At 32.8% G+C, this 27,855-nt stretch overlaps 1 protein-coding gene across 4 annotated transcripts; it reads left to right on the top strand.

Annotated features, from left to right (window-relative positions):
- The first annotated feature begins 3,264 nt into the window (after positions 1 to 3,264).
- Positions 3,265 to 27,634, top strand: LOC130635977 (uncharacterized). Of its 4 annotated transcripts, XM_057445533.1 has the most exons (17): positions 3,266 to 3,434; positions 9,756 to 9,909; positions 13,591 to 13,774; positions 16,869 to 16,904; positions 16,997 to 17,062; positions 17,615 to 17,740; positions 19,673 to 19,798; positions 19,918 to 20,046; positions 20,538 to 20,663; positions 20,854 to 20,967; positions 21,139 to 21,222; positions 21,346 to 21,547; positions 21,806 to 21,994; positions 22,659 to 23,934; positions 24,639 to 25,114; positions 25,387 to 25,473; positions 26,192 to 27,634. In XM_057445533.1, the coding sequence occupies exons 1-17, from the start codon at positions 3,320 to 3,322 to the stop codon at positions 26,440 to 26,442; spliced, it is 3,741 nt and encodes a 1,246-aa protein (XP_057301516.1). In that variant the 5' UTR covers positions 3,266 to 3,319; the 3' UTR covers positions 26,443 to 27,634. The 4 variants fall into 4 exon arrangements, with proteins under 4 accessions (XP_057301517.1, XP_057301516.1, XP_057301518.1 ...); XM_057445534.1 differs by lacking the exon at positions 16,869 to 16,904 and having other exon boundaries at positions 3,265 to 3,434; XM_057445535.1 differs by lacking the exons at positions 3,266 to 3,434; positions 13,591 to 13,774 and adding an exon at positions 6,408 to 7,018.
- Positions 27,635 to 27,855: the final 221 nt, after the last annotated feature.

The following is a 27,855-nucleotide window of genomic DNA, read 5'->3' as shown; positions in this document are numbered from 1 at the left end:
TAGACGTTTTAGATTGGTCATTAGTCTGTCACCACTCCAATCCTCCCCCATCTTTTTAGAGCACTAAACTAAACTAATTTCCATTTTTGGAGAGAAACTATCTAAATGCCCCCTTTCATTAACATGGCTTCCTGATCGTTAATATGCACTTCCTGTGCAGTTTAATCCTTCTCCATTTTTATTAAGTGTGAAACCCACTCTAGCACTTGCAGTGGTTTTGACACACTGCTTCCCTCAAGATTGTAAATTTATGTTCGGTTTTTCACTACTAGTTCCACGATATTATGTCTGACATATTTTGTCACGGGAGCCATGTGAACTAAAGGTTGCCTTCTGAAATATTTCTTACCGTCACTTCCTCTTGATGCTCCTTCCGAGCCATTGGACTGGTAAATGACCCTTCTGTTGCTCTTTATACGACCTTTTGTTGTTTGAAAACAGTAGTTCGCCACCATTTTCTTTTCGAAATAGGAAGCTCTTTTAAAAGAGCTGCTTGTTTACAACTTTGTTATGTCAACTGTACACCTCCTTGCTTTCTTTCTTAGACTTCTCCACCACGTATTTTCCAAACGATTTTTCAAAGAATGCAGTATCTGTATCTCTCAACAGATTTGCCAGTTCAAGCAAAGTCAATTTTGCCTTCTTTGGATCAGCCATTATAACAGTCAATGCAGATAATCGGCAATGATATGTTAGCGAGAGTTAAATGTTTGTCCCAGCATTAATACAGATTGCTCAATGAGAAGAATCTACATAACTTCTGTAATGTAATCAACATCCAGAGTTTGGGCAGCGGTAAAAAAACACAATAATTGTGTTGAATCTTTTTCAATGCAATGAGTCACAGGATAATTCAATTTGGATTTCTTTTTTTCATTCTTGAAAATATATTCATTCTCAACGGTGAACTGACGTTTGCTGGCACTGGGTTCTCAAATAATGCAATAAATAATATGACATCGCATTATTAAACTTTGTCATCTGGCGTGCTGCATACTGTTCCATTGTAGTTGGTGAATGCGATAGGTTTGCTCCCTCATAGTGCATTGTCTCCAGACGACATCGTTTGTAGCATGGTTCACTAACCGAAGTCGTTTATTTTGAACTCGTGAAGATATTGCTAAGATATATCACCGGCTTTAAATAATGGTTCATAACTGACCACACGGTTAAATAAACTACACGAAACACTGACACATAAGAAGTATCCACGATGGGCTGAAGTCTGGGTTCCAATAAGAGGGCTCGATTATGCAATATTAGATTGACAAAAATTTTATAAAATTAAAATGAAAGATACTTTTTTATGTCCCCAAAAGGTTTGATATAGACCGACTGAAATAGCATTCCCTTACAAAATTTAAAAGAATGCAACTTTCCGATGTCCCCAAAAGGTTTTGTGTCAATATGTTTTACATTTCGTGTCTAATATAGACTGACTGAAATAGATTTCCCTTACGAAATTTGGAAGACTCGCATCTCTCTGATGTCCCCATAAGGTTATGTGTCAATATGTCTCACATTTCGTGTCTAATATAGACTGACTGAAGAAGATTTCCCTTACGAAATTTGGAAGACTCGCATCTCACTGATGTCCCCAAAAGGTTTTGTGTCAATATGTCCCACATTTCGTGTCTGATATAGACTGCCAGAAATAGATTCTCCTTACGAAATTTGGAAGACTCGCATCTCACTGATGTCCCCAAAAGGATTTGCGTCAATATGTCTCACATTTCGTGTCCGATATAGACTGACTGAAAAAGACTTCCCTTACGAAATTTGGAAGACACGCATTTCTCTGATGTCCCCAAAAGGTTTTGTGTCAATATGTCTCACATTTCGTGTCCGATATAGACTGACTGAAGAAGATTTCCCTTACGAAATTTGGAAGATACGCATTTCTCTGATGTCCCCAAAAGGTTTTGTGTCAATATGTCTCACATTTTGTGTCTGATATAGACTGATAGAAATAGATTTTCCTTGCGAACTCTGAAAGACTCGCATCTCTCTGATGTCCCCAAAAGGTTTTGTGTCAATATGTCTCACATTTCGTGTCTGATATAGACTGACAGAAATAGATTTTCCTTAGGAAATTTGGAAAACTCGCATCTCACTGATGTCCCCAAAAGGTTTTGTGTCAGTATGTCCCACATTTCGTGTCTAATATAGACTGACTGAAGAAGATTTCCCTTACGAAATTTGGAAGACTCGCATCTCACTGATGTCCCCAAAAGGTTTTGTGTCAATATGTCCCACATTTCGTGTCTGATATAGACTGCCGGAAATAGATTTTCCTTACGAAATTTGGAAGACTCGCATCTCACTGATGTCCCCAAAAAGTTTTGTGTCAATATGTCTCACATTTCGTGTCTGATATAGATTGACAGAAATAGATTTTCCTGACGAAATTTGGAAGACACGCATTTCTCTGATGTCCCCAAAAGGTTTTGTGTCAATATGTCCCACATTTCGTGTCTGATATAAACTGACTGAAATAGATTTCCCTTACGAAATTTGGAAGACACGCATTTCTCTGATGTTCCCAAAAGGTTTTGTGCCAATATGTTTCACATTTCGTGTCTGATATAGACTGACAGAAATCCTTGCAAACTTTGAAAGACTCGCATTTCTCTGATGTCCCCAAAAGGTTTTGTGTCAATATGTCTCACATTTCGTGTCTGATATAGACTGACAGAAAAAGATTTCCCGTTACGAAATTTGGAAGACTCGCATCTCTCTGATGTCCCCAAAAGGTTTTGTGTTAATATGTCTCACATTTCGTGTCTGATAAAGACTGCCCGAAATAGCATTCCCTTACGAAATTTGGAAGACTCGCATCTCACTGATGTCCCCTAAAGGTTTTATGTCAATATGTCCCACATTTCGTTTTTGAGTTAATCACACTAACTACTAATTGATTTTGGTGTCCCCATACTGACTTGGGCTAATTGTCCCACATTCTGTGCATTTTAAAATGGCTCTATTTTCCTTCATTGAAAACAAGAAATGTGTCACAGCTAGCAACTTCATAAATTTGCAATTTAGAAATCTGATTTTGTTAAACACACACGCAGAAGGCAAGTCTTCCCGCGCGCGGGAAAGTATTTTTTGTATATTTAAGGTCTTGAATACACCATGCTATCTTCTGATCTGGTATTTGATAGAGTTGACTCCACAAAGATATATAGGTCTTTTTAACTGTTAGTGTGCACTGGTTATTAAAGGTATTTGGCCCATAATCCTCTTGGGCGAGGCCCTGTCCCACAAGATCTAGAAATCCTCTTCCCACAAGTCTTTCACGCCTTAACACGCAACAAGGATGGTCAGGGCGTTGAGAAGGAGACAAGAGAAGCCGGAAGATGTTGCGAAGAAGTATTGTCAAGCAGAAACAGACCCCGAAGGCTTCACGTTACAAAAGATAAACGATTTAATAGGTAATATGCTTTAAATTTTCGATGAAACTGTCAAAATCAGCTTTCTGTGTTTTTTTGTAAAATTTCGAATAAAATGGACGTATATACTGAGCCGCATATGAAACCACCAAACTTTGTGCGGAGCGAAATCGAAGGAATTATTATTCTTTTCCTTCCTTCATACCATGTGGATGTAGTCAGTGTTCTCTGGGAAAACTCTAATAACAAGTGCCGGGTCGGAGGTTCATAAAAAACAATATTTTGGACGAGTTTTCGCGAGTTGTTCCGAATATCTAAACAAACTATGCCCGTACGGCTTGAATACCCACGCGGAATGGAATAAAACACTTTCGTTCGTTTTTGTTTTTTTTTCTTATGAGATAAGATAAATTTACAACAAACACTTTTACACATTTTGCAATACCAATTCTTGTTGGTTGGACTTCTTAAAAACGCTGTTTGGTATGTTTTCACACATTCCGTGAAACCATTTTTTGCACTTGTCACACTGCGCCATCCTTTCATTTCCAAAAATACCACAACACACGGTTAGCATATGGTTGTTGATAATTTTGTCCATTTCACGCAAAGTCAACAATTCTTTTTCACTCAGTAACTGGCCCGGGACAACGTCAGTTTTTCCTGTTTTCTGGGGTGAGGTCAAATTAATGACAGGTGGAGATTGAGGCGGAGTTACAGTATTACAATCTATCACATTGTCGATGAACTCCTCTACAATAAGAAATTTTGATCGATCTATGATAAACGTAACTTTGTTGTGCTTATGTACATGTGGTTTGTGATGTCACGTCGTGTAGGAAAAAATGTTCTGTTTGTTGGTGAAGGAACCATTTTATCACAAAACAACTTGTTTTGAACATATATCTTTATGTGTCTTTCCATCTCTTTTACTTGCCTTATTCCTTGACCATCGAGTTCGTGAATTTTCGTTATTATTCTTGAATCGATTTGTTGACTGATACCACCGCGCTGAAACGATTTCAAGTTTAATATAATTGCAACAGCGTCCTTAGTGTATTTATACGTTACATTATATTATATTGACAATACCTCCCCTTACAAATGGTCTGCGTGGCAATCTAATATTTTTATCCAAATTTCTCTGTTGGTCTTCACTTGGGATTTATTAGCTGCCCATTCATTTTTCAACTTTTTGGCGCAGTTTTTCTTCCATTCAGTTAACTTGTCTATCTAAATAAACAATAAAATAATATTAGGACGGTGTTATCCTATAGCATTTACGGGTAATCTTGAATGGAAAAATATTATTTCACCTTGTAATCTGGAAAGGAAACAATATCTCGAAGGATAATTTTCGCTCTAGCTTATTTTCTTTTCTTTCTTTCTTGTGAGAAGCGTTCCTATCAGTACCATAGGCTTTTTGTTCCAACAACTATAAACGGTATCCCGTCGAACATTATTTGAGAAATGGAAGATTTTTTGTCTTCAAACAAAATGCATTTTCCTTTTAATTCAAAAATTTATTTGGATAACTTATTTCCACGCTTAAATTAAAATTTAATTTAAATCACATTTTATGTAGCTATATTCTATTAAATATTTAGTCAAAACTTACTGTCTGCACCGAAAGCTACATCCTTAAAGTATTATTGAAGATATTATTTCGGTTTGTCTGTTCAGTATTCATGTTATGTTATTGAATTTCCGCGCCCGAAGGCGTAGGAAATTCTTTAAAACCGTCGTTTTTTTCTTTTGGAGCATTTTTTGAGAAAAAATCGACCCTGGGATTACATGTTCTCCGTCACAGATGTAAACTTCGCACCCAAGCTCCCCAACTACTGGGAACTCATCTAAATGATGTTTAAGGACAAAATTAGTATTTGTTTTCAACAAAATTTGGCACAGTTAACAAAAAAGTATGCTGAACATAATGGTGACATAATAATTTTGATTTTTTGCCACCTTAAATGTCATTTTAGGACAAAATTGGTCCAAAAATTAAAACTACTTCATTTTCAACAAAAATTGGCAAAGTTAACAAAAAAAGTATGGTGAACATAATGGTGACATCGAAATTTTGATTTTTGTCACCTAAATGCCATTTTAGGCCAAAATTGATCCAAAAATTAAAACCGTTTTATTTTCGGCTAAATCTGGCACAGTTAACAAATAAAGTATGCTGAAAATGATGATGGTGCAAAAGTTTGATTTTTGTCACCTAAATGTCATTTTAGGCCAAAATTTAACCAAAAATTAAAACTGCTTTATTTTCGACAAAAATTTGCACAGTTAATAAAAAAAGTATGCTGAAAATGATGGTCACAGCAAAATTTTGATTTTTTGTCAACTAAATGCCGTTTAAGACCATAAACGTTTCAATCGCAAGACTTACCATGAATGTTAGGCTGTATTTTTTGTTAGCAATTTATTTTAAAATGTGAGTTTATTATGACACGTTTCGTTTTGTTTGCGTTTGTTGTAAGATATAATGTCACTTGTGTGCTTTATCTTCAGAGGTTCATGCACCAAACCTCCTCAAATGTTTAGCACAATAACACAACGAATTAGCTGGTTTTCATCAAATATTTTGGTAGCGAGCGGAAATTCTTAGAGCCCCCAGGGCTTCTTGTTCATCCTTAAAGTAGTTAGAATACGATGTTCCGGTTTCTATTTCATGTTGCTGAATTATTTCTTTAGCTTCTCGTAAGGAGTCGACACATTCTGTCTAACTTTCTAAAGCAGTATAGTTTCATTGATTAGAAGAAATGTCTACGACGGTATAACATACACGTTTTTGTAAAGACAATGAAATGATGTTAAAACGTCATTAAGAAAACCTTGTTCTAAGTTTGTGACCAAATCGTAGCTAATGCAAACAAGTAAAAGTTGTTAGCAAAATAATACGTTTTCTTTGCGCTTTTTCTACAATCTCTGGGTTTTTTCCACTTCCATGTCAGATTTACTTTTATGTTTTTGCTCCACTATTATTTTAACAAAAGGATTATTGCAATTAAAACATCATGAATAATTAATTTATTGTATAGATTTACCAAGTTTTCTTTTACGAGATTGCGCATGATTTTTTTGTATTTTTAAAATTTCATCTCTATAATAAATAAATAAAATGCGCGCTATTATAGCTACTGTAGAAGAATTTTAATAATGTATAAACACAAAAATAAAAAATATATTTCTTTACATCGCATCAGATTTAAAGAACGAATCATCTTCTTCGTCACTTGAAAATAGTCATTCTCCATCATATTCTACAACACGAGTATATCAAAAATGACTATTTTTCACGATAAACAGAGATAAAAATAAAATAAAAAAAACAGTGAATTCACCTATTTTTAAAATCGGTTGAATCAATCTTTGCTTGGTCTTTTTCCATGATAATAGATCATAGATTAAAAATTATAACGCAAACCAAGAGAAACCGAATCTCGTGTGCGCAGTTTTCGCGCGTCTCATGAATCATCGAGACAAGAATGACCTCCATATGTCAGCTACTCGAATTTCTTAAGTTAGTCGCCGAGCAAAATAGGCCCTCCAACCTGGCACTTGTTATTAGAGTTTTCCTGTTCTCTGATTTCAATTTATTTTCTGAAGGCACGTGAAAAGTATGTATATATTTAAGTTTTTATTATTATGGTATATTAAAGAATTTTAAATGGCTGAAATAATAAATGTTTAAAGACGAGGTTTGTAGCTAAAGGTGCTACTGCTAGCTAGCTAGCTATAGCCTTCAATAATTAGCTACCAGCTATAGTTGTATGCTAGTTGTATGCTAGTTGTTAGTTTTGACAACAACCATATATAATTTTTTTTGTCATTCTAACTTTTCCAGCAATAAATATGGTCAATCGGGTGACTCTTCAACAAATATTTGTGACATTTGCCTTATGCCTTGACTCTACACCAAAGTTTTGTGTTGTTTGCGTTATGCTTTTAGCCCAAAGGTATTTGTACGGTTGAAAATGCTGGCTCCATAAAATGTCTGCACTTGCTATATTTATGTCCCCTATGCCGAAACAGCAGCCATTGTGCGGTGTAGAAAATTTTGGTATATATACATTTAATTTAAAATTTATTTTTACTTAGATCGAGTGCACATTCTTAATTATTGTAACTTAGCTGCAATTTTTTCTTATCAATAAGTTAGTACTTGTAAAGGCTGGTAGTCAGTTTTTGTTGTGCACATTCTTCGTGTTTGAGGTTTACGAGTTAAAAAGTCCCCCACAAGTTCTATATATAAGACAACATTTTTTTACGAAGAAGCATATAAAAGAGGAGTTTGTTGAAACCCTGGGCATGATATATAAACAAATTTGGTAGCCACTTGAATTGCGCTTTTCGGTGTAGTTGTTTTGATTATTTACTTGCTTATTGATTTGTTTGCTACATTTTTATTTAAAAGTACACTTATATATACTTTATATATAAAAAAATAGTTTGGGTTAATTATTTGTTTCTGGAATCAGTGAGATAACTGAAATAATAAAAACATGTTGAAAAATCCGAACCAAACTTTTTGTGATTGGTGAGAAATTGTAAAGGTTGATCGGTAAATGGCTTACGGGTAATTATGCATAAGGTGTGCTATATATATATTAGTTTTTATCATATACTTTGAGTTTTTCTCGCAACTTGATTAGTTAATCTGCACGAAATATATGCTGTATTTTGTTTTTCACCGAGAAACGAGTGCAATTTTTACTTATACAGAGTGCAAAAAGCTTATATTTTTCCCTTGATTGGTTGAAAATTCGTAGGAAAAACCTATTATGTTCTTAAAAACGAAAACTTGTCGGTGAATTTATTTTCACGAATATACATAAATTATGATTCGAAAATTTTCTTTTGTTTCAACAGTCATTAATCATAGAGCACGTGCTCTCCACCGGGGATGAAAAACAATTGAATTATATCAGTCAACTAGAAAGAATTATATAATAGCAGGACGATGGAGTTCTGTTATTTGGCTTCACAATGATAATTTATTCTCTTGAAATTCGTAGTTATTTCCATTCAAATTCTTTCAAGCGTGACATAAACATAATTTGTTATAATGATCTAAATCGCACGTGACTTCATAAATTCAAATAATTTATAACTTATAAATTATTTGAATTTATGAAGTCACGTGCGATTTATGAATATAAATGAAATAAATTACTTTGTAGTGATTTTATTGTCCCCCATAACAATGCTTGTCAATATCGTGAACATAATTAAGCAGTGTGCAAGGGACTTTGTGAAATTAACATGATATAAGACCGACTATATGATAAACAAGTTATCACACATGCCCTCGAAAAATATCGGCTGATATTTTTTTCGTTTTTTATGTTCTCGTATATTTCACTCGCCTAAAGGCTCATGAAATATGAAACGAGAACATAAAAACACTCAAAAAATATTGCCGATATTTTTCTCAGCACTGTGCGATAACTAGTACTTATCAGACACCAGATATATTTGTCATTCAATGAAAATTTAATTAACCTTATTAAAACGCAAAAATAAATCCCATAATTTGAAAACATTTACATGTTCAGAAATATTTATGCCTGTAAGGTAATTAACTCATACTGAGCAGCATTGTATTTTACAGTACAACATCAAAACCAGTCAGTATCCGTTTTATTACCCAACTGTACCTAGTCTGCAAATAAATATTCCTTTGTGAACAAAACAAACGCTATTCCCAAGGCACCAAGGAAGAAAAACGCCTGTTCGATTTTGATACATTTTGAATTCAAGATGGTTCGATTTTAAAATTTTGTAAGTACACAAAACAAATTTGAATAATTGTTTATGTGAATTGAAATGAAAGATGGTTTTAAGTGAACCACTTTTATTTTTTTGTGTGCTATGAAAATGTTTTTATTTGTTATTTATTCCGGTTTTGGAACTCATTATTAAAATGGTAACATAAAAACGCTTTTATGTTACCAATTTAATAATGGCTTCCAAAACCGGTTATTATGGCTTATACAAAGACCTGTTGAAATAAGCTGTAAATCAATTATATACACCATCAGATTTTTTTCATACTAACCTGTTTTTTTTGTATCAGTCAGGTAATAATATGTATGAGAATATAACCTTGTTCTCAACTGGTATATATTTGCTGCAAAAACAAAAGGAACTAAAAACAAGGTTGCAAAAAAGAAAAATCTGGAAATCAAGCATTTTCAGGGTGATGGTTGACTCAAAACATCAGCAAATAAAGTTTGTCACTCCAAAATTTAACAACAAATAATGCTTGCCAGTACATTACTTCTTGTATAACTTTTTATCTCTCCAATTTACTACTAAGTAAAGGTAGATTATATCTATAGTTTTCTCCTTTAGGTTATGGTGTTTTCTGCACAAAAAATATTGCTGACAATGGATTTGTATTGGAATATGCGGCAGAATGTTTGAAAAAAAAGGATGGAATTAAACGTGAAAAGAAATACAAGAAACAAAATAAAGGCTGCTTTCTCTTTTTCTATGGAGAATACTGGTAAGGCATTTATAAGTTTTTACAATTAAAAAATCTTCTTAGGGAATTAATTTTAGTGGGAACTTATTCTTTCTGAATTTTTTTATTGAAAATGTGAAAAAAATTGACTGTTTTCACAAACACTGGCGGTTAAGAAATTTTGCAGGAATTTTTTGTGCATCGAAAGTTTTTGAGTGCATCGAAAGTTTTTGAGTGCATCGAAAGTTTTTGAGTGCATATTTTTATATTTCGTTACTTGTTACCCAGAAGAATGTATGTAAAAAAAATTTAATGAAAAAAAGAAACCTTAACTTCCAGACATTCGAAAGTGTACATTTTAAAACCCACACCACATTATAACCCGCACCCACATTGGAAGTTGTCAAAATAAACTTAACCTGTGGGTTATATTCCAAAAAATACGGTATATATGTGTATCTTTCATAAATATTTATATATAAAATTAAGAAAATTTCACATGAATTTATTTTCGCAGATCAACGTTATTTGGATTTTTTACTGGAAATTATTTTCACGGAAATGACCAAAATCAATAGTGTACAGTACTGTAAAAAGGTATCTTAACATCATGGTCTTCTGCCATGCATGTCGCAATTTATACGCAATAAATTTTTGAGCATATTTTTGTCTCGATAGAACTGAGTCACATTGCATCTATTAGGATGTCACGATAGACAATAAAGATGATTAAAAATGTTTTGTATTGTGGAGAGTTAAACTCTATGGCATGATTTACTTTATAACAATTATTTCTAAATTAATTTACTAAGCTAAAAAGAAGAAGAAAGATAATTAGAAGTGTTTTGTTTTTCATAAGAACTATATTCTTGTGTCTAAAATTAAACTTATTTTTAAAAAAAGTCTGTTAAAACGTAAATTGTATTACAAATATTATATTTTTAAGTTCAGTCTTCTTTTCACAAATTGTTTGTTGTTGTCAAAACCCTTAAGCTGACTGTTTTTCAACTTATTCGCATTGGCAAAATTTTCAGATTGAAACTTAATGTATTAAAAAACATTGTGCATGTATTTTGTTTTTTGTTGATAAAATGATTCTCTGTTTTAGCATAAAACATGCACATGTTTTTTTTCTTGATTCTTATGCTTTACAAAGAGAAAAACATGTATACACAAGTTTTTTTTATAAAAAAAGGTTATGTATGTATAATAGGAAACATATTTTTGGGTTTGAGATCTTCTAAATTCATGGAACCTGACCCTTATTTCATACCCTTAAATTCCATTTAGAAAGAGCAACTGTCAAATGTTCTCAATATTTGGGTAGTTAACATTTGAAAGGACATACAGCAACCCCGTTCTTAGGTTTCTGTTCTGCTGTAAAAAATCTCTGGGAACGAGATTGTTACAAATGTAAATATAACAATTACAACTTTGTTATTTATAAGAAATTCAACTCAACTCTGTCTTTTTAAATTTTTTAAAAAGCTCTTTGTTCTCAAGACATTCACATTTAAATTTCAGATTTAATTATGCTGCAAAATTATGATGTCATATTTCAGGAATAGCAAATTTTAGACCTGTTTAGTGATGTGCATTCAAACTTTATCAACGCATAGATATTATAAAGCTGAATTAATTATCATTATTTTTTTTTGCCAAAATGACACTCGTTTGCTCGCCCCAGGAATCTTAGATATTTTTGCCAATGTCACAATAACTTGGGATCTGGAAATCGGTTTGTAACAAAATTTTCTGGGTAGGCTTGTATAGACCCTATATGTTTACAGGCTCAAGTGGGTGCTTAGTTGATTATAAAAAAATGTGTACTTATAGTTAGCTAGATCCGCCATTATAAAATTACTAGTTGGTAGCCCATAGATACATCCACAGGTGCTCCGTTATTTATTTACTGCATGTGTGTCTTGCTTCTGCTGTTACCATTTTGCGTGATAGACAGACAGACGTACAGTATACAGGTATTATAATATAGATATGCTTTGTTATCAAATTCACTGGAATTGTCACATATCTTTCTTTCAAGACTTCCATTTTATTTTTATTTTTCAAAGGCAAAAAAAAAAGAGAAGATATTTAATTGCTTTCGATCAATGTATTATAAACTGCTTATGAAAAACCCACAATGTTTAGGAAATTTAGGAGCAACTAAAGCCATAACGTATCAATTACATTGCACATGAATTGCAATCATCGGTGTTTAAGATACCTTTTTAAACTATTGTAGCTTATTTAATTGAAATGCATCATGCCAGAGGATTATGTGACAAAAGTGCACACACTATTTTGTTGGTAAAGATTTCATAGATTTTCGACTCATCATCATCATCATCATTCTCGGCTTAACGTCCGTTTTCCATGCTAGCATGGGTTGGACGGGGTATATTAATGACCCTCTTCCAATCTGATCTAGACTGTGTTAGATCTAAACTCAACTTCCTCTGTATCAAGTCTGTCCTTATAACCTCCTGCCAAGTCTTTGTTGGTCTGCCTCTGGGCTTTGCCCCAGGAACTATCAAGTCTCTACACTTTCTTACCCAATTATCCCCCTCTATTCTTTCCAAGTGCCCCAGCCAATTCAATCTTCTTATCTGGATAACATCTTTAATTCTACGGATACTTAGCCTGCTTCTTAGCTCATCTGAACTCTTTCTGTCTCTCAGACTGGCGTTACACATCCATCTAACCATTCTCATATCATTCCTTTCTAAACGGTCAAGATCTTCCTGGTTCACTGCCCATGTCTCACTACCGTACAACATAACACTTCTTACACAGGCCTCATACAACCTACCTTTTAACTCAATTGACAAGACTTTGCTAGTCAACAAAGGAAGTAACTCTCTGAACTTTTTCCAAGCAGAACCTATCATGCAAGTAACACTTCTTCCAACACCCCCTTCACTGCCCAACATATCACCTAAGTAACAGAAGTTCTCAACTATCTCTAACGAGCCACTGTTGTACATCATAGAAGCTGGAAATACTTCATTCTCTATAATCTCACCTTTGCAACGCTTACAAACAAACTGAATGTCAGCTCTTAATCTTCCACCAATACTACTGCACTTCTTATGTACCCAATGCTTGCAAGTCTGACAAATTCTTCCATCGACTCTGCTATGAGAACCAAATCATCTGCATACAATAACTCCCATGGACAACCTGTTCTTAACTCCATTAACAGCGCTTCTAAGACTAGAACAAACAACAAAGGACTAAGTACAGAACCCTGCCAATCAAAAAGTTCCTACTTAACTTTTTATTCAATAAATGTATTATTAAAATAATAATTTATAGCTTGGCTTTTTAAAATGAAATTGTGCTTATTCAAAGTTGTTTTCTTTTTGAAAATTAAAGAGACAAAGACTGTTTTAATGGATTGTTTCCTAATGGAATAAGTAACATTTTTTGACAATGATTATTATATTTCGGAGCAGTAACTCAGCTTATTTATTTATTTGTTTATTTATTTATTTAAGTATTTATTTATTATTTTTTCAGTTATGATACATCAATTTTCTATGTGTTTGTGATACAAGGTGGAGATACATTATTTGAAAGTTTGAAATTCGTAAAGAAACCATTGAATCCAACTTCAAAACAAAATAATACACTATTGATTTTTGATATAAAATTTTAATTAGATCAAGTATCACCTCGTTTAGTTATTTTTATTTATCTGGTTGTTCTTTTGAACTCTAGCTTTGATGCAACAGAAAGTACCCGCCTTGGTCGTTACTGCAATGACAGTCCCTTTCCCAACACAAAGATTAAGTTTGTGAAAGACTGTGGTTATAAACTCTGTTTGTTTGCTACACGTGACATAAATCCAATGGAGGAGATTGTATATGATTATGGGGATTCGAATTTGTGGTGGAGAGAGAAGGTGAGAGTTTTCAGATACAGCAGAGAAAGCTTTAGTGTGCAGAGCCCCTTTGCCATATGCATAAAAATTGTCTACTAGGCAGGTGAAAAATATGGGTATAATTTTGTCCCATCCTTCTGTAGAAAACATAATTTTTTCTGCATTATCAGGGAATGGATAAAAGCAAAGTTTAAAAGGCAAAGGAATTGATAATAAAAGAAATTCCTTATTGGTCAGCAAAAAAACCTCAGATCAAAAAATTTTGATATTGTGGTTCAAAGTTCAAAGCCGTGGGTGAATGTCAAATGATTTTCAACTATTTTGAGGAATGTTTTGCACATTTTAGAGAAAAAACAACAGGTTTTAACAAAAAAAAATCAGAAGAGATTCTGAAATGGGGTTTAAGTTAAAACACACTTAAATCTCAGCAGGAATGCTCAAGCTTTTATTTCAATAAAACACTTCAGGGTTTTATATTTAAACCACAAGCTCAATGAACAACACAGCCAAAAATTATTATATTCCGCTTGTTCTACTCTAATACTACAATTTCTAACTAGCTATTAATTTCTAAATAAAACTTTTTAAAACTTTCAAAATTTGAAGAATATATCGAAATTAACGTTTGCATTATGTTACAAAATGTGTCATGATACCATACTAGTTGGTTGCTACTATAACCAAACTAGATATATCAGTCTTTCAGGTGTTTTTGAATTATTTTGCTATGTAAGACAACCTCACTTCCAGGTTCTTTAACCTAAATGCATCCCAACTTAAAACGATAGTAAGAGTGGGTGTTGAGGCTGCTATGTGAAAGTTATGAAATGTTTTTGAAAAATAATGATATGAAATTAGAAATTAAAATTGGCATATTACCATGTCAACTAAAAAGGGTGTAACTTTATCTCCATTTTTTGGAGAAAACTTGCTTTTTTTTAGTACAAAAAAGTGGAAACATCTTTATTGACTAAGAAATTGGAGTATAAAAAATTGTATAGTGCACAAGCACTCAAAGTATGCCAAGAACAAGCCCTGTTTACATACCACAAGAGCTATAGTACTTAAGTATTGGAAAAACGATTTCCAAAGATAGGTCACATGCACCCTTAACCAGTAAAATTAAACTGAGTTGGTGGTGTACCTTGTAAATATGTCCTTGCTGGACATTTTACTAAACTAATTTTTCCCAAAATGCTAATTTTGGAGTTACGTCTTTGTTATATGGACAGGGCAATAAATAAATATCCTATTTTGAAATACATGTTTTTTATAAGCAAGCAAGTTGTTAACAGCTGATGTTAAGCACCTGGCCAGGCTGAAAATTTGAAAGTTAAGCAAGATAACTTCACTCTGAAAACACAGTTTACGGTGTAAAAATAATGCATTTTATTTTTGTATGCAATAGAAAAAAACATTTAAATTCAGAAATATGCTCATAATGCAACAATGCAAAATGCTGCAGCAAGTTTGGATTCAATCAACGTGCAAATAGTGCTGGCTTTTTGCAAGGATTCACAGTCTATGTGTATACATACAACACCAAATCAAAATATTTCATTCAGGATATTTGCAAATGTAATTTTAATTAGGAAACTATTCTTTCACTTTTTAACGCTTCTCAAAACAGCAACAATATTTTGCAAACAATTTTATACTGCCCAGTTAATCATGATTCAAAAATTAAACTATTTTTTTTTCGTCATTTAAAATTTTTGTGTCTAATTAAAAGTCCAATGTAAATAAAATTTAATAGCTGAGCAACAACTCTTGTAGATTTTAAAAAGCTGATTTTCGCCAAAATGTTAATTTTGTCTAAGAAAACTAAAAAGCTGTTTAATGCAATAAATAACCATAGAATCATTTGGCTATAAACGGCTATAACGTATGCGAAATTTGCTGACAGTCCCTTAATATGTCCCTTAATTTGCTTAAAAGGACTACAAAATTGTTTGTTAATTTTCAACTTTAGTGGCTAACGAAAGTACTTGTGATGAAAAAGTTTTTGACCACTGAGGACAAAAACGACATCTTAGATTGTCTAAATATATCATAGAAATATATCATCCGAATATAACTGAAAATGACAGAAAATTGTCCCACTTTAAATATATCCTCCAAATATAACTGAAAGTAACAGAAGTTTCCCACATTATTTGATATTCATAATTTGTCCAATATTAGCACTTCCCGTTTTTTTAAATTAAGCTTGCTAATAAAATAAATTTTAAACTTTTTGAAATAGCTAGTTTAGCTACTTTATGGTACTAATTTTTACAGTAATGTTTTTCTCATAAAAATTGCATTTTGCAGGTCTTAATTTTCTCAACAAAACATTCACAGAATTACACTTTAATAATCCTTTATTAGAGTTATGTGAATAAAATTGGCCCTTTTTTTGCTCTGAGATAAAAATTGATTTTTCTGCTGGGGTTAATTTAGTATTAATTACCTAGCTAGTAGTGCCTTAGCATTTTTATCAAATACAGCTTCTTATGTTGTCTTTGTTTCCTCGTCAAAACAATCTTTTTGTTTTATTTTAGTTTATTTTACCACCAGAAAATACTAAAAGAAAATATTTCTATTTTAAGCTATTAGAAATAAAAAGTTTATCATAAGACAGTCCTTAAAAAAATTTTCGTTTGCTGTTTTCTGACCAACCTTCGCAATTTCTCGTTGACCACAAAAACTTTGGGTCAGGATTTTTCAACATTTTTTTATTTTCCCACAATTGCGCCGATTTCCGACCCAAAAACAGTTAAACTACTGACTCAAATTATTTTTCCATAAAGTATAAGTATAGTTAAATAAAAAATAGCAAACAAATCGGTAAGCAAATGAATAATCAAAACAACAGATTACACTGTGATAGCGCACTTCAAGCAGCTACCATATTTGTTTATATGTATCGGTACCATATGCATTTATGCTGACGTGACGCTTAACGACAAGGTACAAAAAAATAGACCCAGCATAATACAGTAAAGGGAGACTCACCAGAAGACCAGAGTAGACAGTAAAATCATATTTTTTTATTCTGACTAAAAGGTAAAAAAAAATTCTACTAACCGGCCTACCCTGCAACAAAACTACTTATTTTTATTTCATGTTTCAGCCTGAGCTTATAAAGCCGAGACTTTTGACAGATTATGTAAGGTTTTATAATATTTACTTTTGTTTTGCAAAATTCATTGTCTAAATCAGCATATTTTTTTCATTTATTTGTTTTTTCATATTTTCAAGAGAGTTGAATTAGTGGACTTCACCTTGGAGTACCGAAGAAAAGGGGATGTGGTTGAGTTATTAGATGTAAGTCAAAGTAAATTTGTAAAATTTGTGTGGCAGCCTAACAATTATCCCGCCTTATACCTTATAACCCATTTTCAACATTTTTATATTGCAATTGCAAATAGATGCAGTGAAAAACCTTTAATCCTGGGACCTAAATAATGACAATTTTCTTTTTGCAAATATAGAGAAAAAGCAACCACAAAAGCAAACAGAAAGTCTCATAATTGACATTCATGTCAGACATTTATCAGCTAGACTTTAAGCATATCAATTGGAAATTTCCAGTTTTTTGGCTTTCTTGGAAGATATTGTGTTTATTACTTTGTTAAAAGACATGAAATTCATGTTTGTTTTAGTAACTTGCTAAATATTCTGGTCTAGGATTGTAGTGATGTAGAAAAAAAAATTTCATTCACAAGGAAAGATAGAAAGCATTAAAAAACAAGAAATTTAATCAGAAATTCATGAAAATAGACAAAATAAAAGTTGTCCCACTAAAACACTTGTAAGGGGCAAAAAGCAATTGTACTTTTGAAATAGAAGATTTTTATTTTTTTCTGTTTTGTCAAGGATGTCCAGGCACTGGTTAAATCAAAAGGGTGTGATGAAGAAAGAAGTCTTGATGTGCTTGGAGGTAATAAAGAGGTTCAAACATGTTTAGATGAATCAATCATGAAAAACCAGTTTTCAGTTAATGTAAGTTTTCTTGCTTCTGATAATTGTTAGTTTAATCATAAATCCATAAGGCAACTCCAACTTAATTACTTGTTCTATAGGCCCAGCCAATCCTAATTTTTACAAAAACAAAAAAATAATATCAAGCAAAAATGTTTTAAAGGTACTGTCCGATTAAAAAACAATATATTTTCTATTGTTTTATTAAGTATAAAAAATAACAAAGATTGCACTCTTAAACAACAAAGATTTTTCAAATACCTAGCACCATTGTTTGTTTGTTATGATCTTGATACAATGGCCTACCATCTTCACAAACTTTCAAATGCGGCAAAAAGGACTGGGTAAATTCATTATTCAGCACATTTTGCTTGTGACGTAGTCTAGGGGGTGAGACGAGTTATACCAGCATGTGTGGTATCCAAGATTCGCGAGGAGTTCCTTAGTACTGATGGTGTTTATGTTGGTTACAAAAACGGGGTAGGAAGTCCAGAGCTTAATATTCGGAGGGGGGGGGGATTATTAAACGGAAGCCTAATTTTTTTAAAAAAGTACAAAACATTATTAAACTATGAAGTTTTTACCGGAGTAAGATGTGGCCAAGCTTGGTAAACAACTCACAGATAAATCAAAATGGCTTCCGAGGCGATGAGTAACATTGTTCAATTTTAACTCAGGGTTTCCGCTGAGTCATTCGTTCGCGTCGAAGCTTTTGTTTGAGAGAAACTCATTTTATTAACCTCTAAGAAGAAACCTTTTAGGCTATTCACAACATTCTGCCTCTCGACCTTACTGAATGTGTGATGTGAGTCTAATCCCTTAAGGTCTAGATACATCTCTCGCCTTCAGTTTTATAATTCCATATGAATAATTCATAAAAAGCGATCTTTCACAATTCAGGGGGTAAAATTACCAAAATTTTTTAACTTATAATAAAATATCAGCCTGGCCAAGTTTAATTCATTTTGGTCACTTCGGCGCTCCAGGGAAGTATGTCACCAGGTAAATATGTCACATGTGACATATTATTTCAGCCTCACTTTAGTGCCTATCATCCACCATCTAATATAAACAACCGAAGCGAGAGACCGCACGCTTTTTGTTGTTCATTTGGTGTTAGGAAAGAAAACTAATATTTATTTTATAGAAATTAGTTGCAAATAAGAATTTTTTGTGAAAATTTTAGTTGATTTTTAATCGGACAGTACCTTTAAGAAAACAAAAATTATAAAAAAAAACATTTTCTCATCCCATCTTGTAAAAATATAATGAGCATAGAATAAAATCAATGTTATTTTGTTGGTTGAATGTCAATCTAAAATTATACTAAACAAGTTAAATCAATAGCGTTACTTTTGACCACCATTGGTAAGGTCACTTGAAGTTGATTCTTTTTTTCATGGTAATTTGTTGCAATGAAACTAAAATGTGCGATGCGTAATAAAAAAAATAGTTATGTGGTTAAACAATCAAAATAACCTTTTTAAATTGGAGAAGAATAACTTTCAAAACAGCATAAGAATAATACTTGCTGCATAACTTTTAAAAACAAGTTTTTGAGCTTGCAGGTATTTTTATTTTTTAACCTTGAAGCTAGTTACATTTTTTTAGTGAGACAAATTATTATTATTATTTCTTTGCAACTAAAAAATATAAACTGTGTGAGTTATGCGAAAATACATAGAAAAATATGCTTGTCGTAACATCCTCCTCTGTTGTTATTTATTATTATTTTATTATTTATTTATTGTTATTTATTATTATTTTGTTGTTCCGACCATACATTCTGGAAAATTTGTTTTTATTTTGTTGACCAACAGACCGTAAGCTGCTATCAACTTCGCCCGTAGAACAACTAATTAATTTGAAGTCACCTTAGCCATACAACATTCGGGGAAGGCTCAAAATTGAGAACTGTGAGCGTTAAATTAAATTATGACTTTTATGTTAAAGGATGATCAGACGCTGGCAAAAACAAAGGGAATTAGTACAGAAAGCAATTCTGATGTGCTCAAAGGTAAAGAAGAGATACAAACAAGTTTAGAAAAACTAAGTATGAAAGATCAGTCTTCTGTGAATGTAAGTTTTATTGATTCTGACAATTTTAAGTTTAATCATATACCACCATTCAAAAAGAGATGAATAAAATTTAAGACAAACTGTAATGGTTGAGTTAAATTCTGACTTATATGTTTAAGGGTGTCCAGACACAGGTGGAAAAAACAAAGGGGCTTGATATAGAAAGAAAACTTGACGTGCTCGGATGCAAAGAAGAGATACAAATAAGTTTAGAAGGACCAAATATGAAAGATCAGTCTTCAGTGAATGTAAGTTTTATTGATTCGATAATTTTAAGTTTAATCATAAAGCCATTCAAGCATTCAACATTAGATGAAGGTGCTCAACACAAACACTTTTCGCGGTAAAAAAGCTATCACTTTCACGAAAGTTTCTTTTGTAAAACATGCAAAAGTTTTTTTTCTGCGAAATATGGAACTTTTTTAGAATAGGCAAAAGTTGATTCCCCTCAAAAACTAAAACAATTTATCTCCCTTTTTTGTTTAAACATCAATATACGTAATATCGTCAATTTAAAACTATAATGTCATTATTTTCTATATATATGAAACTTTCAAATTCACAAAAGTTTATTACTGCGAAAATTTCTAAAAAGACTGAAGCACGAAAGTTAATTTCTGAAATTTTGCATTGATTTTGGTACCTCGAAAGTTTTTCCCTTAAAGTATGTAATATAAAAACAATGGATCAAAATTGAGAACTGTAAGCGTTAAATTAAATTATGACTTTTATGTTTAAGGATGACCAGACGCTGGCAAAAACAAAGGAAATTAGTATAGAAAGCAATTCTGATGTGCTCAAAGGTAAAGAAGAGATAGAAACAAGTTTAGAAAAACTAAGTATGAAAGATCAGTCTTCTGGGAATGTAAGTTTTATTGATTCTGACAATTTTAAGTTTAATCATACCACCATTCAAGCACACAAAATTAGGCGAAGCCTCTTTACTCAAATTTGTATTGTAAATTAGATGAAGGCACTTGGCACAAATATATAATAAACAATAGGTCAAAATCTAGAACTGTAGGTGTTACTTAAATTATAACTGATTATTCAAGGATGTTCAGATGCTGGCAAAAACAAAGGGGCTTATTGAAAGCAATTCTGATGTGCTCAAAGGTAAAGAAGAGATAAAAACAACTTCAGCAGAACCTTATCAGTCTCCATTAAATGTAAGTTTTAAAGTTTGGTGATTTTTAGTTTGTTTATTAGGCACAAAATCAGGTAAAGGTGCGTGGCTTTTTACTCTTAAATGTACGCAATTATATCAAAAAAATTCGGTGATAAAGGTGTGTATTTATCACAGTATTTCTCTCTTTTTACCTCCCAACTTTATGTTTTAGACAACTATTCTAAATGATTCGGGTGTTCATGGTGACTTTCCGACTGTTTCTGATACTGATGACGATGATACACACATAGACAAGGTAAAAGATGAATGATACTGATACTATTCTCTCTTTTCCAATGTGTTGCAGGAAGTTAGTAGATGTTTTTTCTTTTAAAATAATTTCTGAAGTTATACAAGGCAGCAAATTCGTTTCTTATAGATGGAGGAAGATGAGGATAGTGGTGATGATGACAAGGATTCTGACTTCAATGTATCCAGTGAAACTATCTCAAGTGAAACAGAATTTTCAACTAGTAGTGACTATGAGTATAATAGACCTGTATCACCATCACATAAAGAGAAAAAATCATGTCAACCTAGTAAAATCAAAAAATCTGATCTGTTAGGTCATAATGCCAAGGGTAAGAATTGATTTTTTGTTTTAATTTGCAGAAAAAAAGAATGCACACATTTTTATTAAATTTCAACAATTAAAGATTGCAAAATAGTAACTCTAAAATATTTTTTAAGTGAAATTTAATGCTTAACCTCCTGTTTCTCACCCCCCCCCCCCCCCCCCCCACTGTTGACCACTATAATTTGAATAAAGACCCACCTTGAAGCAGATAAGGTCTATTTTTATGCCTATTTTACAGAAGGGACATTTGTGTTTTATACAGAGTTGTCGAGCAGTAGTGATGATCTTTTTGACTTGGATATTCCTGTGTCTTCACCTAAAAGAAAGATGCTAAAATTTGACAAGAAGCAGCCGTCGAAAAAACCTGCATTGCCAACCTCACTGTTGAATAATAAACTGTTGAAAGTACCTGCATTACCCAGTTCACTGTTAAATAATAATGATGACAAAGGTGAGAAGGTCTTTTTTCTAGCTTAATAAAGTTACTTACATGGACAAATTTGTTGGATAGAACTTGAAACAATGATCAAAATGATTAGGTTCAGACACTTTTATGAGCGGTTGTGAAGTTACTTTAAAGGAAGAAACTTTTGCATAAAAGACTTTGCAATTTCGCAACTCTTTGGCTCAAATCGTGAAAGTTAGGCTCCTCGAAAATTTCCAGAAGGCAAAAGTTTATTCCTGCAAAATAGGTTGACATTATGTTAGCATTCTTTTTTGAAACATGGTATTGTTTTACATAGCAACTAGCAGTTTACTGAAACACATACACAAAAAAAAATAGGACAAATGTTCATGGTTTCTTTTTTACTAAGGATCTAGTTGTAAAAAAATGTGAATTTGTTTTGGTTTAGTCCATATCACTTGAAAGTTAAGTGTAAAAGCTGTTTCAAAACATCATTTTGACTCTTGTTTAGCCTGCACAAAAATTATTAGAATTGGAAAAAAAATATGGGTGGAAGAAATCTGGAATAGTGAATAATCTTAAGCTAATGCTTGATCTGTTCTTAGCATAGATATTGTACTTTTTATGTCAAGTTTACAATGAATTGTCCTTTCTTAACCGCGCAAAAGTTTAGGCCACGAAAATTAAATATATATTTATTTATTTTCAGTAATAACGGTGCCAGTTGCATTAAAAACAGAAGAAGGAGACCGTATTTATGACAGGAGGCATTACTGTTTGTATTGTGGAGAAGCAAGCTCCAAAATTGGCAGGCATTTGGAGAAACATAAAAATGAGCCAGATATTGTAAAACTAATTTCTTTAGATAAAAAGAATGACAAGAAGGAACGAAGTTCATTGATAGATAAAATACGTTTCAGGGGTGATTTCTATCAAAATTTAAAGGTTTTAGAACTAGGAGGAGAGCTGATTGTTTATCGCAGGCCAGCTGAAGGGATGAAAGTGTCATACAAGGATTATGTGCCATGCAAACATTGTCTTGCATTTTTGTTCAAAGATGATCTGTGGCGACATGTAAAAAAGTGTGAGTATAGAACAAAATCAAGATCGGATGATGCAGAATCTGAAAAAAGATGCCAATATCAAGCCGAGATGTTATTATTTCCTAACAAGGCCAAGTTGACTGATTTAGAGCTAGAAGAATTTGTGGTACGTAGAATGAGGCGAGATGAAATAACAGATGCTGTTCTTAATGATCGCCTAATTCTGACATATGGGTCATTCTTGCTCAGTGGGAAGGGTGCTAGGAAGTCAAATTATATTTCTCAAAATATGAGGTTGATTGGGCGTTTACTGATTGCCCTGAAGCAAATTCATCCTGACAAAATATCATTGATTGGATTTCTTCAGCCACAATATTTTGACGCTATTATGAACTGCACAAAAGATCTTGCAGGGTACTCTCTTAAAAATGAAGATGGAGAAGCTGTGCCGTCCTTTAAAATCCCTTCATTGCCCTTAAAGATGGGTTATGCGTTGGATACAATTTTAATGTTATTAAAGGGCATTGGCTTGAGAGAAAAGAATGATTTGTACATTCGAGACTCGGATAATCTTTTATCTCTTTACAAATCAGAGTGGCATGTAAAATTATCATCAGCATCATTGAGGACCCTCGGTGATAACAAATTCAACAAACAGGAATTCCTACCTGTTACTTCTGACCTGCTTAAACTAAAAGTGTATTGTGAGGAGCGAACATCCTTTCTTGTGTCAGCTTTAAAGGACAAACATGATGATTTGAGTGCATGGCGAGAATTGGCAGAGGTAGTCATCACGAGAATTACAGTCTTTAACAAACGGCGTGGTAACGAGGCATCATCATTATTGTTGAAGAAATATACCGAAAGAAAAAATAAAACAGGAACAGTACACGATGATATTTTGAAATCACTTACACCTCTTGAAAGAAAGCTCATGAACCGGTAAGATTATTATTTTTGTACATACTTTTTCCATAGTGATGAATAAAATGGTGATGAATAAAAATTAAATTTGACGTGGATTTAATTTGCGGATGATGAAGAAAAATATTGCATGGTTTTCAAATAAAAATCGCTAATTTCGGCAAATTTTCTCCAACCAAAATTTTGTATAAGGTACTTTATTGGATGAGAATTTCGCGGTTTTACAATGAGGTCCTATAAACTGAGAAATTAAAATGCCGCGAAAAAGGGGTTTAAAAGAACCTCAAAATTAAAATGCATAAAAAATGGATTTGTTTAGAAAAAGTGCTGTTTGTTCTAGTGGTGACGGAGGTGAGGTCCGAGCACCTGTCATGAATTTTTCGTAATAGAAGCATATTTTTGAAATTGGGACCTTTCTCTGATTTTCCCTTATTGCTTCAACCCCAAAAAAAACACGCAAAATTAAAATGATCTCAGAGGTATAACTTTATAACAGAGCAAGTCATATTATTATTATTTTGATTTGCCCTGTTATAAAGTTTAATCCTGTGTCCCATTTCCTAAAAGAAAATACCAGTCAGATTGCAATATTCAATGGTATTTGGAAATTAATGGTAGTGGCTCAAAAGGAATTTACACATATCATTGGCTTTTCTAACCAAAGTACTGCTAAATGTGCATAAGCAGCTTATTAATTGTATTTTCTTTATGTTTTTGCCTAGGCTCGATCTTGTTCATGTCCGAGGGAAGAGGGGACGACAAGTCCCAGTGCTTCTGTTGCCAGATGTAGTTGTAGCCATTGACACCCTAATCTCAACAAGAGAAGCAATTGGGATAAGTGATTCAAATAGATTTTTATTTCCAACTCCGTCAAGAGGATCCAAAAACCCATTGAGAGGGTATGTGTGTATTTCCAATGTAACCAAGAAAATTGCAAATTTGGAGAGCCCAGAACGAATCACAAGTACTAAACTCAGAAAATATGTGGCTACAGTGGCGCAAATCACTTGCCTTAATGATACAGAAATGGAATGGCTGTCTAATCATCTTGGCCATTCTGTAGAAGTACATAAAAATGCTTATCGTTTGCATGATTCTGCAGTCGAGTTAGCAAAGGTCAGCAGGCTCTTGATGGCTGTTGACTCAGGCCATGGAGGTGAAATGTCAGGAAAGAAATTGAGTGAAATTGCTGTAGCAGGTCAGTTTGATTTATCTTTCTATATGCAATAAATTGGCAATTGAAATTTGAGTTAATGACGGATTATCGGTTTATCCAATCTTATATTTTAATCTTTTTGAATAGCTGGGTGTGTTTTTTCCATATACTATTCTTAACATTGCACGTTATTGCATTGCTTTGTGATCAATGAAAAACATTGATTTGATTTTCATCATGTTCTTGATTGTTTATTTTGAATTGATTGTGTGCTGCTTGGATTTCGTTGAGTTTGCTGCAAAAAATCGTTATAGAAATGCATCAATCATCTTGTGACGAAGTACCCGATTCTTGTGACAATGAAGAAGTAAAAGAAATGGAAATATCTGAAAATGAGGAGAGTGAGTTATTCCTTACCTTACTTGATATATTTTAAAGTTAAACACTAGATTTGGTATTAAGTTCTTATTTTGTCCCATTGCTTACAGAGAAAACATAAAAAAGCATTTTGATTAAGTCAATTTTATTAAAGAGTAAGTCAATTGTTAATCTTAATTGACTTGGGCCTGTAATTTATAACATTTTCCTCCTGAAAGTCTGTACATTGTGGATTAGTTTTCGCGGATTTTGACATTTAACTTAAAATTCATTCTGTGCGAACTATCTTCAATTTTCGTCCTCAGGGGCAAGGTTCTTTCAGAATAATCAAGGTTGTTTAAACTCGTTGGAGTTTTTTCTCTGCACTTTTTTTTATAAGAACATTGCGGCTGAGAATTGATAAAAAATAAAAACAATGTCAAGGCTGAAATTTACCAATTTTCCCCTTTTTTCTCAAAAACAACAAAAATGGGAAAATCTTTCAAGGCAGAGTTTTTTAAACCTTCAAATTGATTGATTGACATATAAATTTTAAAATTGGTAAAATTTGGTATGTTGAAACCAAGTCCACGTAAAAAATTAAAAAATTAAGTTTTAATCTGCGGTTGAAAACGTGCACACGCCCCAATAATAAGTCCAATTGAAAATTGATCCATGGCAGGTGAATCCGATGTCAACAAAAGCACGTATACATCTAATTACAAAGTTAGACTACAAGTTGACTACTCTGATTTTTTTCAGCTCACACGACCTATGAATTGATTAAAAAACTTGCTCCGAAAACCAAAAATGGACGCAATTGGACTGGTTGGTCAGATGACGAAAAAAAATTATTGTTGGACTCGTTTCACAAACACATTATAGGCAAGTCATTGCCAGGAAAGGCTGAATGTCTCAGTTTGATTGCAAATAATGAAATGTTGCAAAAAAGAAGCTGGACCAATTTAAAGGATTGGGTACGGAATTATAAACGAAAAACTGTCCCAGCTTAAGCTGAAGTTTTGACACTTGTTTGTTTTTATATAGCTGTAGATTTATTTTGAGTTGCTTTTTTGTTTGAATATGGTGTATTTCTTACGGAATTATAAACGAAAAACTGTGTCAGATTAGGCTATAGTTTAGACTTAAATGAAGGAAATGCACCTGTAGTAATTTGGGCGGTTTAGCTGAAAAATGATACTAAGTTTATTCAGAAATCCTTCCTATAAGTCGAGAGTCACTTGGTCCCCGTAGACCAGAAAGCTACAATTTCAATTCTTGCTTTCGATACCAATCATTACTGGGGACGATTCCCCTTTTTTATGGAAGTATTTGTTATTAAATTTTCGTTAACTTCTATATTCTGTAAGTTGTTTAGATCGTTCTGTTGCCCAGGTGGAGTATTATAATTTTAAACAAACTTTATGGTCTTTCTTTTGGCAGTGGTTGATTAACCAAAATAAGAACGTTCATTTCATTTTTTCCAAACAACCAAAAGTGGATACAGAATCATTTTATGGTCAGACTTACATTCACAAAGACTTTTGAAACTGGAAAACGCAGTTCTGTTTGTAAGTTTTCCAGGGCATCAAAATTTAAGCAAAACTTCGTGCTTCATGTTCTAATCATAACTGTATCTCGGGACTCACTGTTCCAAGTCGACCAAACCATTCCTTTGAAATATGGCTGAAAGACGGCCTGGTTAACGCCGAAAAACTTCATTTTTTATAGTTTTAGTTTTTATAGCGACAATTTATTTACTTTGAAGTAGGGGATTTTAAAACGTTTTGTTGGGTAAATTCGACCCTTTTTCTTGTTTTTTAACATCGGCAAAATATTTTTTTTGCTCGTTTGGTAGTTTTAGTTCTTATTTTGCTCAAAAGAATTTTATTTACTCTTCTTGAAGTAGCTCATTTTGTTCGGGTAATTCAGCGAAAAACATAAAAGAAATATTAGACTCGAGGTTTTTGTTCATTCAATTCGTCAGTCGTTATCCATGAATGACCTAGCTATATTCGCCGTTATTCATTTTCCGCGTGATGTATTTCGTTTCATAAAGACCAAGAACGAAGTCGTAATTTGTTGATTCGCCATAATGACAATTCGGTCATCTCCACATAATTTTGACGATTTTAACTTGTTTGATTTTAGTTTTTGTAACATATTACATAAAGAAGTTGCGACAAAATACACGTTTTAGCATAATTTCTATTCGCATTTTTTGTCCCCATAAAACATACACAGAGTTTGTCCTCGCAAAACATACACAGTTTGTCCCCGCAAAACAGTTTCCATAAAAACAACCGTGTGTTAAACATTAAAGTTGTGTGTAAAAAACACAAATTGCGGGGACACTTTATATGACGTAAAATTAATGCTTATTCGGCCGTTTTAGTCGTTTAAACGAAAAAAACATTGTGGGCCGC

The sequence above is a fragment of the Hydractinia symbiolongicarpus genome, chromosome 3 (genome assembly GCF_029227915.1).
Source record: "Hydractinia symbiolongicarpus strain clone_291-10 chromosome 3, HSymV2.1, whole genome shotgun sequence".
In the NCBI taxonomy this organism is placed as follows: Eukaryota; Metazoa; Cnidaria; class Hydrozoa; order Anthoathecata; family Hydractiniidae; genus Hydractinia; species Hydractinia symbiolongicarpus.
The sequence above is the reverse complement of the archived record's forward strand: the minus strand, read 5'-3'. Positions and strand labels throughout refer to the sequence as shown.